The 18,748-nt window shown below is 31.2% G+C and overlaps 1 protein-coding gene across 2 annotated transcripts in view; it reads right to left on the bottom strand.

Moving 5' to 3' along the window:
* Positions 1-18,748, bottom strand: part of mAChR-A (muscarinic Acetylcholine Receptor, A-type) — a 199,233-nt gene that overhangs the window by 31,902 nt on the left and 148,583 nt on the right. The window contains exon 5 of one of the 2 annotated variants that reach the window (XM_067045524.1): positions 10,343-10,610. In XM_067045524.1, the coding sequence (XP_066901625.1) occupies positions 10,343-10,610 (268 nt within the window). Of the gene's footprint in view, positions 1-10,330; positions 10,611-18,748 lie in introns of both variants that reach the window. The other variant, XM_067045523.1, reaches the window with a different exon arrangement.

The raw sequence follows: 18,748 nt of genomic DNA on the forward strand, positions 1-18,748 counted from the left end.
ATTGGTCAAAATTGTAAACAGAATCGAAGGTAAACAGCGAGTCGGCCACAAGCAATTACAGCCAGATATCCAGCCGATATAATTTTTCCACTAATCCCACCTATAATGTTTTGTGGAACCAGTACACATTTCAGTTCTCTAGTTCACTGGTTCCAAACATTTTTCACCGCGGCACCCTTGTCGAACAAAAATTACAACAAAATTATCCTTACATAGGTTGAATATGTAGGGAAAGAAGAAAAAAACATTGAAAAGGAGATGCTCTGTAAATTTATTATTTTAATTTTATTATTATTATTTATATTTTTTAATATGTTGAGAATGTTTCATTCGCTTGCTGTACCCCTGACATAAGCTTGGGGCAACCAGTTTGGGGACCACACTCAGATATTTACACATCAATGAATAACACCTATAGTTGACAAGAGGCAAAAATCCAGATGGATTAAATTAAAGGAGCCGCATGCATCAAACTTGAAAGAGGTAGACCAAGTAGACCGCCATTTTATTTTTTAAAGTTTCGGCATCCAATGCTTGCTTTTTAATTTAGACATCCTACGGGCATTACCTAAATTATGACTAGCTCTAAAACTGGTATTAGTATTTTGACAGAGCTTAGATTTGATATTTAAGCCTGAAGTATCCCTCGTGAAGACAGAGCATTAGACATTGTATTGATGGTTTCGTTATATTTTGTCTGACAATAATAGTCCACTGTACTCTATCACAGGTCATTGGAGAGAGGCTGCAGTGCATTTAAAAATGAATATTAAATGCATATACAATGGATGAAACCTCTAGAAAATAATTTAGACTTATTATAAATAAATTATAATGAATAATAAATAAATTATAATACTATAAAAGTAGAGGTGAGTTTCATTCAAAATTTCAGACTGTAAAGAAAAAAATGTTAAGGTACAGCGAGCGCATTAAGCATTGAAATATTCTCAAGTTAATATTTATGTTCAGAAAAACTAATACTTCCCTCTATGGTCAATTTTTTTCGTTTTTCAGGTATTAATAAAACAATTAAATCATTTTGCGTTTGTTTTCCAAAGAAAAATGAGGGGGGGGGGACAACGACCTTAGTGACGAAACTCTTCTATTTTTTAATTATTATAATAGTGTAATTTTTACATTTGCTGGGGAACAAGCTTTCAAATGAACCACCCTCCATGTTGACAATGATTTTGCAGAATTCGTTCATTGATTTAATCAGCATTTTGTCTGATATATCAGGAGAACGTTGAGTTGTTTGAAAAATAGTGTCGAATTTTAATCTAATTCAATTCTATACTCATTTCATTAGATAAACTATTCTTATTTATGAGGTAAAATATTAATACTAAAGTAATTTACAATTTAGAACCATTTTTATATCACTTACATTTGTTCTATTAAATTATAAATATGAAATGATATGTTAATCTCTAAGAATATTTATATGAAAAATGTATTAATGTGATTTAATAAACGAAAACATTATTCTATTCTATTATAAATTTATTATTTAATACCTTGTACATACTTTGTTATATTCTTCGAATGAAAAAAGAATTTTTTTTTTTTGACAATTGTATTCAAAGAATTTAATTCCTGTGTCAGGTTAATCTAAGAAGCTATGGGTTTCAAAGTACCGGGGTATGGGTAGGAAATAAACATGCAGAATGCAGGGGCGATGCAGGATGTCAGGACCAGACACCGCCACTGCAAGGTTACATGCACTCGTCCATGCAGCGGGTCATGCATCTAAGACTGCCGCTCCTGCCTCTATCCTCTTCAGCGCCGGGCTGGGTATTGCGGAGTTCTTGGCTCGACCACGGCATCTGATGGAAACGACAATGCCAATGTTATCAAAGCTAATAATGCTGGGCTTCCTATTGTTCTTTTTATACCTGTGGCTAAAAATGATTAGTTGGCTGAGTTAAAGACATGAGAAAGCAAAATGGATCAAGCTTATTATTTCCACGAATATAAAAAATAAATAAATAAATTTGATGCAAAAGGTAAGCGATAGCAAAATAGAACCAAATAGAATCGAAAAAATCAAAGATCATATAGATTTTTGACTCGATAAAGAAACAATAAAATATACGCAATTTTAGATGAAATAATTCAAGACTAGAGTCATTAAAAAAGATTAGTTTTATCAAAAATATTGGACAAAAGAGATGTCTAAAGATTAAAAAGTAATATTTTTTTATATATTTTCAAAAATATTGTATTTAGTTCATATATAAATTTGAGAGAAAAATATCAATTTTCTAGTACCATATTTTAATTTAATACTGCGTAAATAAAGTAATAAAACAATTCGATAATATATTATCAATTTAATCTCTTAAAAAGAAAGGGAAATCGCTAGGTCATCAATTTACGTAAACAATTAATACACAAGTGAACAAATAATCTGCAATTGTTCAGATGTTGTATTAGTTGAAGTGAAAGGCCAGAATAAATAGTAAATGATTACTATATATAGTGATGAATTTCAACTAACCTTTAAACTGAACTTTAAAAATAATATGATGTGTTAATCTCAATATCTTTAGAAGAATATAATAAAAACAATTACAACTTAAAAATATAAGTGACTGTACTTTAGAACTTTCGTCCACTAGCATATACAACACATTGCAAAGCTGTTGCTATAAGTCCCAAATATTGTCTTCACATATTTTTTTCCTAACTGAGATGGTTCTTAAAAAGATTTTATATTGAATATCAAGAAACGTTTTGAAATTCAATATATTGAGTACCTTTATTGTAGCTACAAGAAAACGAGAGATCTCAGGGAACTTTCTATTGGTTAGCAAACAGATATCTTGAACAACTACAACTAATACTAGCAAAAAATACGTTTGATATTTCCAAAGATATCTCCACAATTGCATATAAACTGAAAACTGTGGAGAATAAAGCCAAGCTGTTGAGCTGAACTGAATAGAATGTGATCCTTATCACAGAGGTATATATTATGATTATTATATATATATATATATATATATAATTTATAATATGGTAGAAGTACCGATTCAAAGGGATTACAACCTTTCACTGAACTAGAAATTATCTTAGACCGATCAAGGTGGAAAAAAAATTTACATAGGAGATCCTCACCATATATGATATATTGGATGAGGGAGGTGAATATCTAGTAAGTCAAATTGATTTATATAATATAAATCAGGATAAACGCATTCAAAACAAGTGTATTTATGGAGATTTATGTAAAGGCCGTTTCGTCAGAAGTTGGCAGTATGGTGATTAGAAATAAACCCATTTTATGTTATTTATACGATGATACATTCTAGGTTTCCTAACCAATCGAATTATCCGAATATTTATATATCCTGATTAACCTTACTTGGTTTACGTTAACCATATCTGGAACATTCCGCCAAAATGGTAGAACTTCTAGAATTTCGATCCCTAACATTTTAATTGAAAGCAATGTGACAGCGAAAAAAAACAAAAAAAAAAACTTGCGTTTCTAATAAGATGAGTGGGGTATAACGTAAATTATTAAACAGGATTTTATGTTTATGCTTTTATGACGAAAATTTAAATTTAATGGCCAAATTTACAGTCACCTGGCACATCTCTGGAACTAGATTGCGAACTTAAATTGACGAACGACATAATCTTGAAATTAATATTCTATTTGAAGTTACAGTTCCCAGGTACAAAGTACCCTTTAAAGGTTGGTACCTAATGCCAAGGAATGGGTAAAATATTAAAGAATTAAGCTGGGGTTAGAGGTATATTGATTGAAATAAAATTTAGATATAAAGTGATATATAATAGTTATTATTTTTAATAAAAATCTTTGTTTTGTGGGGAGGAAAACAATCTTTTAGCTTAATAGTTCAGGAAGCCAAATGTTTTTAAGCAGCACCAAACAAATCATCAAGAACTTTCGACCATTTGACATTTTCTTATCAAAAGAATGACTTCAAAAATCATGATAAAATTATGTACTAATATGTGTGTGTGTGTGTACCGACCTCAGGAATGTTCTCAAATATACTCAGAGATGAGCAAAAATTAGTCCTAGTTGAAATTAATAGCAAAAATTGCCATGGATACTACCCTTATTCATAAATAAACCATTGATAAATAAATATCTTATCCATAACAATTTTAGCTAGTAGTTTCAACTATATCTAATTTTTACCCAATTCTGGATATGCCTAACGGTAATATAGTAAAAATATGGAACAAACAATGTAGGAATTGAATCTTAGATATAGTTTACTCGAAATTCTGCCAACTTGGGAAAATGACTCAGACAAGAAGATATGAAATCAAAATAGGTAGAATTAATTTTTCCGAAATAAATAAGTATACCTCTGGGCATACAAACAGCTGGAAATAAATTAGCAAGCCTATATTACGAAAGATGAAAGTGTCGAAGCAAATGTTCAGTCTCAGTACTTTTCATCAATGACGTATGCCCATGTATACGTCATTGGTGAAAAGTACAAACCACTTTAAAATAGAAAGTGCTATTTAAAAGATCATATAGGAGTCATCATATACATCCTTTTTTAACCTGAAATATTCCTGAAATGATATTAATAAAAGTGCAATGCTACGTCACTGTGGGGTTACTCTCAGGTTATAGATTAGAAATCATTTAGTTAATACCATTGCCAATACTATATTCTACGTGAAAGGCTTTTGGAAGTGGTGGTAAAATATTTCAAATTGTGTAATAATCGATGGTATATTGTATAATCTATTATAGATATGGGGTAGCTTATTTACAAATGATGGAGGTGAACAGGTGTAATAAAAATATAAATTCAATACTAAACTACTACTGAAACTAAGGGACTCAAACACACTATCTGAAATGTTAAAATTGAAAAAAAATTAGAAAATTGATATTTGATAATGTACCAACCAATTAAAATATAAATTAAGTGTAAAAGTAGAAACATCTGGTAATACTGGTGTACCCGTTAATTATACAAATTTTAAAATCACTTATACAACTAGATTGGAATATACAGTTCTAGAAAAGTCACTAAATAATTGTCAGTTATAATAAATATTTTTTAATGTCTCTAAAAAACAGACTTTTTTTTTTCCTAGTGAAACGAAATCAGTTCGGCAGAATATAAAAAAATTTATAATAATTTTGACTATTTTGTTATTTCTTACGAATTAGGGCTATTGCTATCAGGATAAATTGCGTTAACTTTGATTAACTGTACTCGTAAATAAAGTCTTGAATATTAAAAGATAAATATCCTTGTTGTGTTAAATTAATCTTTAACAATTTTCCCAAAACGGTTCAAAGAAGGAAATGTGAAAATGGGGTAAAAAAAAAAATAATAAAGCACCACGTTAAATAAACTACAATACTCTGCCGAACAGACGAGTGTGGTGGTAAAGTTTTGAAGTTCAGTTGCTAATCAAAGAAAAATGGTACACAGAAAATAACTGTGTTTGCTGAAGCTATAACTAGCACTCCATTAACAACATTTCTACAGAAACCTAAACAGATATATATTCGTAGATACATTTTTTATCGTATATAAGGCAATAAAAATTCCTGAGAGGTAGGTATACGGGAGAGGAAGCCGGTCACCTCTGGTTTTTGAAAAGCAGACTTTAACGTTTACTTATGGACCATTGGTTAGAGTCATCAGAGACCCATAACGGCTTTAGTTTCTGATAAGGTGTCAAATTCTCTTTAGTATAACTATTGAACTCCTCGGTTTGTACTCAATCAGATGTTTTAACAATGTACACGCTAACTAGATTAACTTGATTAGTTTAGAGACGGAGATATCGATATCAAAATATACAACTTCAAACGGTAAATAGAATCCAATGGTACGTTTAAATCAATATACAACTGATGACCCTCAACTTTTTATTCATCTAAATAATTTATGCCTAGTTTGGGACATTGTGGATTCGATTCCCGCTTGGAGCGGTTAATTTTGATTTTTGGCGGTCTCGAGAAATGAATCATCTTAGTACTATGATAGTACTTAGTAGTATGATAGTCACTATCATCTTAGTACACGGCAGCAACTCCAAGGCTACCACCAGAGGTTAACAAGAAAGCCCAATGGGCACACTTGCCGTACTAGTTCTTCCCACCAGATACCAATACCAATAACTAGAGCAGGTCACGTTTACCTAACAAATTTCGGAGTGTCAATACCTATTGATCCAGGCATTGAACAAGCTGACATCACACCAACACAAATGCTTTGAGATCCATACCCCAAAACATGTGGCTTCACCACCTCAAGTATGTGACTATCAAAAAAAAGTTTTCTCCAACTTTTCTTAACAATGCCCGCTAGACTTGTTATATTATATTTCTCATTCGTTTTTCTTCTAACAGACTAAAAGTGTTGGTCTTTGTAAGCACGTACTCTCAACTCTTCTTACTACTTCTTGTTGCCCTCTGCCCACTTTTTCCAAGCACCTCCATCCATATTAATACGCTCATCTGGTTCATTTCTCTCCAAACTTCAGTTTTCAATTATTCAATTGTTCGCAGTAATATTTTTAATAGTCTGAGAATGTGCATGTGTTTTGGATCCAAAAGCCATTTAAAATTCTGAGTGCACGGTAATTTACCCATATAGTCCCTGTCACACTCATTCCATTGGAACCTTCATAGAAAAATTTCGCTGGACAATTTTTTAATATTTTAGCATCTATAACATGCATGCCGTAGCGTTCCATACCCTTAACCAGCTATTTACATATTTTATTTACCACCAAACCCTCCGATGATCTTGTGCTGTTTTCAGAAGATTGATTCAGGTAGCCTTTGCATCGACTATAGTCTCCTCCAAGAAAGAACAATGGGAACTGGGAATACTTTTCTGAGATAATTTAATGATAATCGTTAAAAGATTCTGTAATAATTTCATTGAGATATGAATGACTAAAATAAAAAAAAAAAACTCCTTTAATAAAAGACATGACTTCTTTTCGGTTAGGTTTTGTATGTAATTTGTAGCTTGCGAAATGATCGGCTTTTCTCTTACCTCAGTCTGGTGAACAATTTTAATTGCATCGAGTTGATGATATAGAACTCTCATAGATTCATCGTGGAAATTAGTGGTTACAAATTTATACTAGACCATATTTATACTAATCCTCATATTTTTACTAATATTAAGTCAAATCGGAAAAGGTAATTAATATATATGGGTTTATCATAAAAAGTACATTTGAACATGCCTAAACGAAATCAGCAAATGGAATCAGATCAAATTAATATTTTAACACGCGAAATTTTTGAAGCTGTCATCAAAATCAAATAAGTAAATGCTATGCCGAAAAACAAAATTAACAAAAATGTAAGTGTATATTTTTGATTCTGGGGGGGGGGGAGAGAGGAATTAATTTCTTGCATGAATACAAAGTTCCTCACCACCGCTATTGACGAAGCGAAATAGGTTGTAATGTGTCACCATATTACGAATAACCCATGGTCTTGTTCCACACTGAGATGATTACCAGAAGATAATGGAGGTAAATAGATTATAAGATGATGAAGTAAAGTTCATAAAGTGTTAATTGTAACGAATGGAGATATTGGCAACAAAGAGCAGAGGCTATAAGTTATCATGGACGAGGTAATTTATATTAGAGCGTCCGTCCACCGGGCGGGCCACTGAGCCGTTGGGGGCTCGCTTTTGTCAGTGACTAACAGGGCCGCCCGTGTTGTCTACAGCTCAATTACCGAGTTGTCTTTCACCGCTGTTTCCTCATCCTTCTTCAATAGCACAAAGGGAGGAAGAGCCAATTTTCGAAGCTAAACTTAGTCAATAGGTTGGATGAATTTGAATTACAAAATAAAACTAAAAAAAAAATCCGTTTTTAACCCATAGATCAGTTTTAATATTCTGGTCTGATAAAAACTAGGAAAGTTTGAGGATATTGTTAAAATGATAAAATTTGAAAATAATTTGTATAAATATTCAGTTTCTTTTAATGTTTTGATCATTAATCGATCACGTTAGATCTATCAAGTTATTTATTTATTGTCTTTAAGAAAGGTTTCAAACAAATAGACCACAGGTCAACTCGAAATAATACGGAATAAATTACAAATACCCTTTTCTCTCTCAAATAAAAAATATACATATATAAAATAACAAATTTAAAGTAATGGTTTTAAGGAAGCGACGGTCATGCAGGCTGGACCGTGGGTCCCAGAGCGCTAGTGTCTAAACGTTGTGAGTTCGATTCCCTGGGGAAAGTGATATTTATTGTCGTCCCAAGAAATGAATATTGACACTCTCACCTTGGCTAGTACTTCAAAGTTACCGCTAGGGATTGCCAAAAAGGACTACAAAGCCAGATTTCCGGATTAGTTACCCCCAACAGTTACCATTACCAATACCAAAATGCTTTTAGGGAAGTATGTATGTGCCCTACTATGTATGATGTACTTTCTATCTTATCTAATTCAAGATGAACGACAGTAAGTTGGGATTTTGTGACCCAAGTCATGTGTGCCACTATGCTGAGGATTTCGAGTCTTCATGCGTTCAAACGTAATTTATGTGTCTTTAATTTTTTTTAAGATAAATTTTATTTTTTTAGTTTTTTTTCTACGAAGAAAGGGTAATTTAGACTCTACATCTTTGACATAGGTAACAGCCTTACTATACTGATAAAGTTGTATCGTTTTTATTTTTCGTATATTTAAGTATTTTTGTCAATACAATATAAAGATATAAAGAGTTTATTAATTTTATCTTCAACTTGTTAAAGTCTTTGAAAATACAATCATTGAAAAAAAAAACGCAGAAGCCTCATCAAAATTTGTGAATTATTTCCTTCTCCAATCTGTATTTACGTATTTTTAAACTGCTGTTATAATTATGCACAATATATTTACTGAACTTATACCATTTTGGAGTATTTTCACTACCACGTTTTTTCTTTATTAAAACAAATGATTTTAAAAAATGCAATAACATACATTTTCTACTAGTCTAAACTAACTATAGTAGAGTAAGGACTAATAATCAGCAAGTATGTTTACTTGATGTCTCGTAAAATAAATATTATTTAATAAATAATAGTATTAACTGTTTTCACAATTTACTCATATTCTCAAAATTTACAAAAGGAAACTATTCTTAATATCACTTTTTTTTTATATGTAAGATTATTATTATAGATACGTGTTTATGTATCTGCTATCTTAGAAATAATTATTTTATGAAGGCAAAGTTTAGAAGACAAAGGGGCAGGAGGGGAGGCAGGTTGTTAATCCCTGATTGTGGTACACCTTGAAAAAAGGTTGGGTACTTCTGCTCTAACTCCTATGGTGAGCATTTAAATCACCTATTACTCAGTAGATTATCATGTTCTTCGAGAAGATGACAGAGAACTTAACAGACAAAAGTATAAAGGAGATACATATATCTGAGTTCGTACCTACACTTGTACAGCGATTGATATAACCTATCGGTTCTGATCATTAGAGTAGACATTTTTTTTTCATGTATTGCCATAGTGGAGTGCAATTGGAACACAATATGAATCAGTTAGGTTCTCTTGGAGTATTCAGAAACAGTAATTATTTTGCGTTGTTATATGTTATACATATACACTATCAAAGTGACGATTGGTTCTACCAAGGTTTGTCCAGTTTCTAACTCTCAAAATGTGCTGAATATGTTTAAGGTTTCAAGACGAGAATATGTAAATATTTTTATATTATATTCTATATAGGTGGTATTACGAATTTAATAAAAAGCTCCTCTAGACTATGATTCTATGTGTAATGGTTAAATTATAATTTTTTATATAATCATTTAATATCTTATTGAATATTTTGGTTCGAATTATCAACATTTATTTTTTAAAAAGATTCCTACTAAGAACTTTAGGATTAGAATTAAAGAACATTAAGCAGTAAATAATAATCAATTATTAAAATTAATGAAAAAAGTACGTAAAAAAAAAACTGTATGAAATACCGAGAATAAAAGAAATTCTTACCAAGACTCCATACAAACGCATTACGATTTTTCATTACAAATAACAAGCTAAAAAAATCTTCTTTGTTCTAATTATAATGAATTTCATCCCAGTTTAATACGAAATATCGAATAGGATAAAATCGTTTCTGGACAAAACGATACTATGCGTAATAGTTCAATTTCAACATTTAATTGAATACTTCGGTTCGAATTCTCAACATTTATCTTTTAAGAAGATCCCTATTAAGCATTTTTATGTTTTTATTTTAATATGAAAAACGGAAAAATAAACGCGATGGAAGCAGGCAGGAGAGGTAGCAAAATGCGATAAAACACCAAGGTACCTAGAATTGGACCTCTTGCTGCTGTCTTTCTTGCCGGCTTGGAGGTTCGGAAGGTCCTTCTGCCGCTTCATCGTCTCCTTCCATATCCTGTAGTAGAGGCAGCACATGACCGTCACGGGCACGTAGAAGGCGGCGATGGCGGTCCCGAAGGTGATGTAATGGTTCGTCTCGATGAACTGGATGTAACAGGCCTCCTGAGGGACTGTCCGTTTCCCCTCGATGTACGGCCAGGAGTAGATCCACGGCGGCCACAGCAGCAGCGAGATGCCCCAAGCAGAGGCTGCACAGAAACAATTAACCATTTATTGTATTTAGCCATTAGAAAAGTGTACTATGAATATTAATAACACAAATTCTATATAATTTGAGGTTTACTCAGGTGAAAAACTTGCAGTAAACATCAACTGAAAGCTGCAAGAATTGGATTAAAAATTACACAGTTAATACTTGCACTGAAATAGTGCACTTAAAACTAATGAGTAACATTACAATATATAACCATAGTGAATTATAGTTATGCCTAGTAAATATAGCAGATTCGTTACTTTTAGACAGTGATGACTAATTAGAAGACACTTAGGATTAATTCTTAGCAGAGACAAAATATATATTCATTATTCCCACCTTGAAAACTCTAAAAATTAGTAACAGGAAAATACATTTTTTCTAAAACAAAGACACGTAATCTAACCATTAATCTATATTGAAGAGATTTTGCAGGAAGCTGTTGAGTAAAATCCGTCCACAAGTATTTGCTAACTTACCATGGAGTGTGGTGTATCGAAAGGAACTGTTAGTCACCATCTACTTTACTCATTAGCAATTAGCAATCAGCAATCACTTCCCGTCGAACCAAAGAAAAGTTTAAAAAACTTTATAGGTTCGAACTCCTGCCTCATCCACCATATAGTCCAGACCTCGCACCATCGGATTACTTGTTTCGATCCGTGGCCCACTTCCTTCAAGGGCAAAAATTGGACAATTTTGAGAAAGTATAAATTGAGGTCCAAGAGTTCTTTGGAAGAATGGTATCAGGATGGGATCGAGCAATTGGCTAATGGCGGTAGAACAATGGACTATATTTGAGTATTAATTGTATTTTATATCAAAGAAATACCTTGAAATTACAAGAATTTAAACAAATAACTAAACTGAAGCTTTTTTTGAAGATGTTGAATGGGAGTAAACAAGCTTAGAGAATGCTCTAAAGGGATTATTAAGTATTGGTAAGTATGAAATAGGATTTAAATATTTACAGTCCTTTGAAAATTTGAATTTGATAAAATAGTCATTTTTTTTTATACACCCCATTATTAATGTTCTGTAAATTATTTTTGAACAAAAGTTGGAACTTTATTTATACATCGGCTAGTTAGAGATTTTGTTGTATTGAAGATGTTGTGATGAAAGTATATTGATAAGAGGTGCTCCCCTCCCCAACACACCTGCTGCCAGCGGGCTGACACTCGAGGGAGGAGCCTTTGTTCTCAAGAAGCAGGGGCTAAAGCGCTGTTATCAGCTCTAATTAATTGTTGATCAGTTTATCTCTGCCTCCGTCGCGGCTAATTTGTTGCGTTAGGTGTCGTCGGCAGCTCCTAACTTAATTCCTTCCCTACGGTTTGCCCAGTTTTTATTCAAACTTTTTTAGAATTAAAAGGTTTTTAAATATTTATATTGATCAGTGAGAAGATAAAATATAATTCATAAAAAAAGTATATTCCTTTTTATATATATATATATATATATTTATATTGGCATGTTTAATTAATAAAGTGTGATAAATAATTGAATGTATAAAGTGTTTCAGAATAAGGAGTCTTAACTAAAAATATGTATCAAGATTCTCGAAACAAATAAAAACTTTCCTATGAAGATATATCCATCTGTTAACGCTTTGTTTAAGAAATATTTACGTTTAAATTGTGTATTTCTCAAGTACATTGCGCGTTTCCTGACGTGGATTTCATAGGGTGAGTCCGTCACTTCCACGCCTATTTTTGTGAGTGCGACCCATTGGCTAACGGGCCTCACAAATGCCCGAGGGGAGATTGTGAGTGAGTAATGCATAATGTTTTGCTTGAAAAAAAAATCCTGGTAGGTCCGGGCTCGAACTCGCAATCTATGGGTTGGCAGTCAGGCGCGTTACCAGGCGCTACCGTCACCCCATTTTTATATTAAATATATATATCTGTTTTTATTACATATTTATATAATAATAAACACATAATTTGAATTCTTAATCACATAAAAATCCTATCCTCAATCATAAGGTATGAATATTTTTTCGTGAATAAAATATATTTTTAGTTGTCATTTATGTTTCACCCAACTCTGAACGATAAAAATATATATTTATTTAAAATACATGTTTCTAATGACCTAGAGTTGACAACGTGTCTCTCACTGCACTACGTACTTAAAGGAAGTAGGATCAAATAATAAAATTATAATGAGCATGACTTTACAAACAACATCCAACAATTAAGATATAACTAAAATTAAAGAGCATATATTATTTATTACTTCAACTGGAATAGCTTCCTATATCACTAACCCTTAATAAGTTTTCTTTTTGGAGTTGGGGTGGGACGATTGGTAATGGAATGTCGTTATTATCAATGTCCTAACCCACCTCCTAGCTAAGGAATTCGACGGGGAAAAGTCAACTGGAAGTTTGAATTAAAGGTGGGGACTGAAAGGCCCTTTATAATTAAGGACGAGCTTGCAGACTGCTGTTCCAGATTTAGACTGGATCTCCTCTGGAATTGTAAATTACACCGGTGAATAATACCCTCTTTCATTAGAGATCTAGAACAGATTACTAATTCCTTGTTCTATGCGAGGATTTCCTGCAATTATCCAGATATTCCGTTGTTTTTAAATTTTACAAGTGTAATCGTTATTAATATTATGATTGGACTAAATATTGTAGTAGAATTAGATTTTATTACTTAACATTGTTTTCTTTATGATAGGTATTTATATTATATTTTATTAAAGTTCTTTTATTTTATTTTTCATACTTACACTAATGGAGACTCGTATATGTTCACATTTTATACATACAATGATATATGTAAATAGCCAAGTTACCTGCTAATATCATGTTATGTGCCTTTTGTTTTGGGCTTTACTTACTGAAAATGTGTAAAAAAAAAACAATAACGAATTCTAAATAAGAAGGAACGAAATATACTAAAAAAAAGGAGGCAAAAAGAGATTTTAAAACCAAATGCGAAATGAAAGTAAAATTTAACAAATGATGAAGTAGAATACAGATAATATCTATACCCGCTCAAACAAAGCATTGATGGATTCTATGTTTGAATGATAAATATTTATTTTTGTTCTCTAAGATCTTCTATTTAATTTAAGGATCTACTATTTAATTTTACAATCATTTCTTCAAGTTTCTTTTCTGTTCGACAAAGCTCAGTGAACTCATCAATGAAACCAATATTTGCAGGTGTACCTCAAGGTTCTATCCTGGTCCCACTTCTGTACCTCATATTCACAGACGACTTACCAACAAACAACAAACGACTTACCAACGACTCACCAACTAACTGCGACGTATGCAGACGACACTGCTATCATTTCGAGAAGATACCACCCTTTAGAGGCCACACTAACACTAAAACATAGCCTAAACAATATACAGACATGGTGCACACGATGGAAAATTAAGATTAATCACGACAAGTCACAACATGTCACATTTACTCTACGACACAAAACATGCCCTTCAGTTTACATTAATAATCATCCTATACCGCAAACAAACACATTAAGTTATTATATTAGGACTTATCTATGATAGAAGGTTGACGGGCCCACACGTCAAGACAAAACGTAAAATGCTAAATTTCCGACTGAGACAATTATATTTTATACTACACAGACGTTCTAAATTATCGCTCAGACAGAAACTTAACGTATACAATTACTTACTAAAACCCATATGGACTTACGCCTGCCAAATTTATGGACCTGCAGATTCAGATTCAGAAAATACAAACCTTTCAATCACAATTTTTAAGACTGGCAACGAACTCACCACTATACGTTTCAAACGAGACCATTCACACCGACCTACGCGTTCCGACTGTAAGAGAGCACATTCATATGACTTACAAACGGTTTCACAACACGCTACATGGACATTTCAATAAATTTATACAGCAGATGGCAACACATGTCATTCTTGACGTAACTCGGCGTAGGCTGAAGAGGAGTTGGATACGGGACCTCATAATGTAATAAAATAATTTACTTAACGTCAGGAGGATGCACCACTAGGTGCTATCTCCCTCATGCCAACTCATGTCATGCCTGGATAGAAAATCTCATTTGCTGGTTGTAAAGTACATTAACAGGTGCAAATAAAAAAAAAAAAATCTCGTTGTTTCTTTTCATCTTCATAAAAATCGAAAATTATTGTAGGTGAACTAAGGTAGCACATTTAGCAATTAAAATATGCATTAAAAGCAACACCCAAGGGACAGTGTCTGCTTCATTATTTGTTCTGATTAGTTTAGGTCTACTATGTGTATGTTGGTGTGTTGGCGGAATTTTCCGTCGTGGTCAATAATTAAAGTTTAATATTACCTGATACATTGATTATTAATCACAAAATGATTCACAATTTTCAAATTATTATTCAGTAAATCAAATAATTAATAGGACAATTAAATAAACTTTCTGTTATTATATTAAGAGTTGTTGAATTAATAAGAAACGTAATAGATCACATAAATTAGAAATAATAACTATTAAAAATAATTGTGTTAAAACTCATAATCTTTAAAAATTCCGTCTCATTTCTAAGGTAAAGAATGAAGCTGATGAACGAATGACGACTACTCCAACCGGATTCAGGATGGTGTTCGATATTCAGATAAAATATTTTTCAAATCCAAAAGCTATTAAGTATCGGCTCCCAACAGTTTATAGCTCCTTCGTAATGACCTAGTCGCAGTAACAAAAATAAAATTTAGAGCCCAAGTAACTTTACTATATCACAGACCCCACCATGGTAGGGTTGTTCCTATCATTATGAGTTTGGATTTTTATTGAACATACCTTACTTTAGTGCTTTAAAAATACAAAATTTCCCTAACTTTGGTAGCGATGAAGTGATATATTATAATCATAAAAATAGAACCTATATTACAGTTTATTTATATATATATTTTTTTTATTTTTGTAATATTTTTATAAATGCAGAAATTTAATAAATACTCTACCAATTAAAATACTTTCTGGAATGTTTTAATTTAATTGTTTTAAATGAGGTTAAAATTAAGATGAGGTTAAATTAATTAATTAAAATAAAGAAGCTTTAATCTGTAATGATTATTTTAATTTTCCATCCTCATTTCGTTGTAAATAAAGCTACATGTGAGGAGAATATCTTTAAGTTTCAAAAACAAATTATCGACGATTATGTTCTGAAGTCGGATCGTATCTACCAAACGAACGTGCTACGACCAAATACGTGATAGATGCGTTAGGTTATTTGAAAGCAATCAAATTCCTAGAACTAAATTCAGCGATCTTCACACGTTCTTTCCCATATTATACGTTAATAATAATCATATTATATAATAGAATAGATGTTAATAATAATTATGTTGGTAACCCCAGGACTTTTTATCAAAACATAGTGCAATTTTACGTATATGTATCAAGATTCAGCTTCACAGGATAGTCGTAGCAAAAACAATTGCGAACTTACGAGATAAGAGTAAATACCAAATGAAAAAGTTTAAAAATCAATTTTTTATTTGAAAATTAATTGAGATTTTGAAGAATGTATGTTTATTCATGACTGAAAATTTCGATTAAGAATTTATTCATTTTTAAGTCAGATAAATTTTCAACTGAATATTGCTAGTTAGTATTAGGCGAAGGGTAAGACAGCTGAAAGTTGAAAGAGATTTAAGAAAAAAATATCTATGATTAACTTATAATCTGCGAAAAATCATATCCCTTATCGAACAAAATATTAAAATATATCAATGACTATTTCAGGGGACTTTCGCGAGCCTCCAATCTAGACTGATCACTATATGTAGTTGAAGAAGATATTTAAGTTTTTTTTTTTTAACTCCTGAATGGTTCGTCGATTCGTCTTTAAAAAATAAACAATTTCTTTGAATTCGTCTCACCACTTTGTTGGATGTTGAATAACGGTTATTTAGTTTAAATCGGTTTGAACTTAATAACCGTTATTCTAAGCATTTGAACCTTCTCCAAGTATCATTAAATACCGTGATATGTTAATTTTATTGGGGGGAGGGAGAAGCAATGAATATCTATAGGGCCATAATATGGTTTATTAAGTGTATGCATGTAAACAATGAAGATTTATTGATGGTAAGAGTATAGGTAAATTTTTTTTTTAATTTTCGCAAAAGATTTCAGAATGGATAAGGAAAATTTCAATAAGATTTTCACTTAGGATCAATTTATTAATTCATTTATTTTAATAAATTGATAAATAAAATAGACACTTGCGAGAGAGACTCAGTGCGTTTCAGTTTTTCAAGGTCTGTCTTCAAGATCTATAGAATGAAATTTCACTTTTTATTATGGCTACAATAATGTTTGTAAGACAGTTCGTATATCCTGCCCCAATTGGAGTACAATAAGACGTAAAACGAACAATAATAAATGTTTAAATTTCTTATGTTTTATAATAACCGTTGACTAATGAATCAACAATGTTTTTAAATATTTAAACATAATTGAATTTTAGTCCAATGAGATATTGAATTTTCACAAAGTAACAGAATATAAAATCAAAGATTTATGAAAACTTTAGTCTGATACTTTAAGATATTTATTTATTTTTTTTATTTTCACAAAAGATTTCTGGGTGGATAAGGAAAGTTTCTATAAGATTTTCACTTAGGATCAATTTACTAATTTATTTTATTTTAATAAATTGATAAATAAAACAGACACTTGCGAGAGATACTCTGCGTTTCAGTTTTTCAAGGTCTGTCTTGTAATGATGGCTAGTGAGTGTCCTATTTAAATTAACTAGGAACATTAAATGCTATAATTGCAACATTTAAATTTATTATTATAAGCCATTTAAGAACAATAAAATATATCATCAAATCTCTTCAGCTTGCAATTTTGAATGATCTACAAAAGCACTCCATTGTTTGCTACTCGATTGTTGTATACTTCTGCCTGTCAAGAAGATTGATAAGTTCCGGGGACATATTTCTACTTATGAGTACATAATTTTCATTTTATATCAGGAAGACCTGCAAAATTTCCTATTTTTATTCTTTTTCTAATACTTAGGCCTATTTTAGGATTGTTAAAGGAGAAAATACTGTGATAAAATAATAAATAGACAAACCTAAATCATATAGATTTTAAAAAGATTTTTTTAAATATCATTTTTGTCGTTGCCTCATGTTTCTAATCACCTCACATTATGTTAAAACACCGAAAAAAATGATGATTCTTATGCGTTCAGCAGTGTACAAGAGAGAGACATGAGGAACTTCAAGAGTACTAAAAGAAAATCATATCCTCAAAACCAATTTGATGCTTTACCCATTCTTTGAATTTCTGGTTCTGCATATTTCTCAAAAAGAATTTCAAGAAAAACGGAAATTTTTAAAACTTGCCTACTATACAGAATTTCAACAGTTTGTTTTACTGCACGTATTTATTATTTAACACAGAGTTCAGATTTTTCGCAAAGGGTTTTTTGTTTGGAGTCAGAGCGAGATTTAATTGTTTGGCGTCTATAGACCCAAGAGTTTTGCCACACTCATTTTTACTTTGGCAATCTTAATTTTAATACTAAATAGCATCCCTTGCAAATAGTTTGTGAATCCAGTTTTTGCATTTTAATTGTATTAAGGAGATAAATTGAAGTATACATAAAAATATTGGAAATACGTTTTATCTCTAATTAGTTATAAACAAATACATAGATGGATACATTATACAACAGCCATAAATTAAAATTAACTATTACTATTTAACGCAAATACATACGAAGAATATAAATGAAAATATTTTTCTGTATCAAAATTTAATAAATACCCAAGACAATTTAAGACCTGAAAAATCCAGTTACCCAACCATTTAAAAATGTATGCTTCATTTAAAATTGCTATGACGAATTTTTCGTTTAAACCTTAAATTCGTTATGCATTATATGTAGTTAGAATCATTAATCAATTAATTAAAAATAGTTTCTTAAATCGCCTGTAATATTATTTACAGACAAAATATACATGTTTATAATAATTATTATTAATCTAAATGTTCAATTTTGATTGTAAGGAAAAAATATATATAAATTTATCGATGTTATAAATATTAAGAAAATTTACAACTTCAATTTAAGGAGAAACCTTTTTAAGAACCTCTCCTAATTTAAAA

The sequence above is a fragment of the Halyomorpha halys genome, unplaced genomic scaffold (assembly GCF_000696795.3).
Source record: "Halyomorpha halys isolate HHAL.00 unplaced genomic scaffold, Hhal_1.1 Scaffold170.1, whole genome shotgun sequence".
NCBI classification, from domain to species: Eukaryota; Metazoa; Arthropoda; class Insecta; order Hemiptera; family Pentatomidae; genus Halyomorpha; species Halyomorpha halys.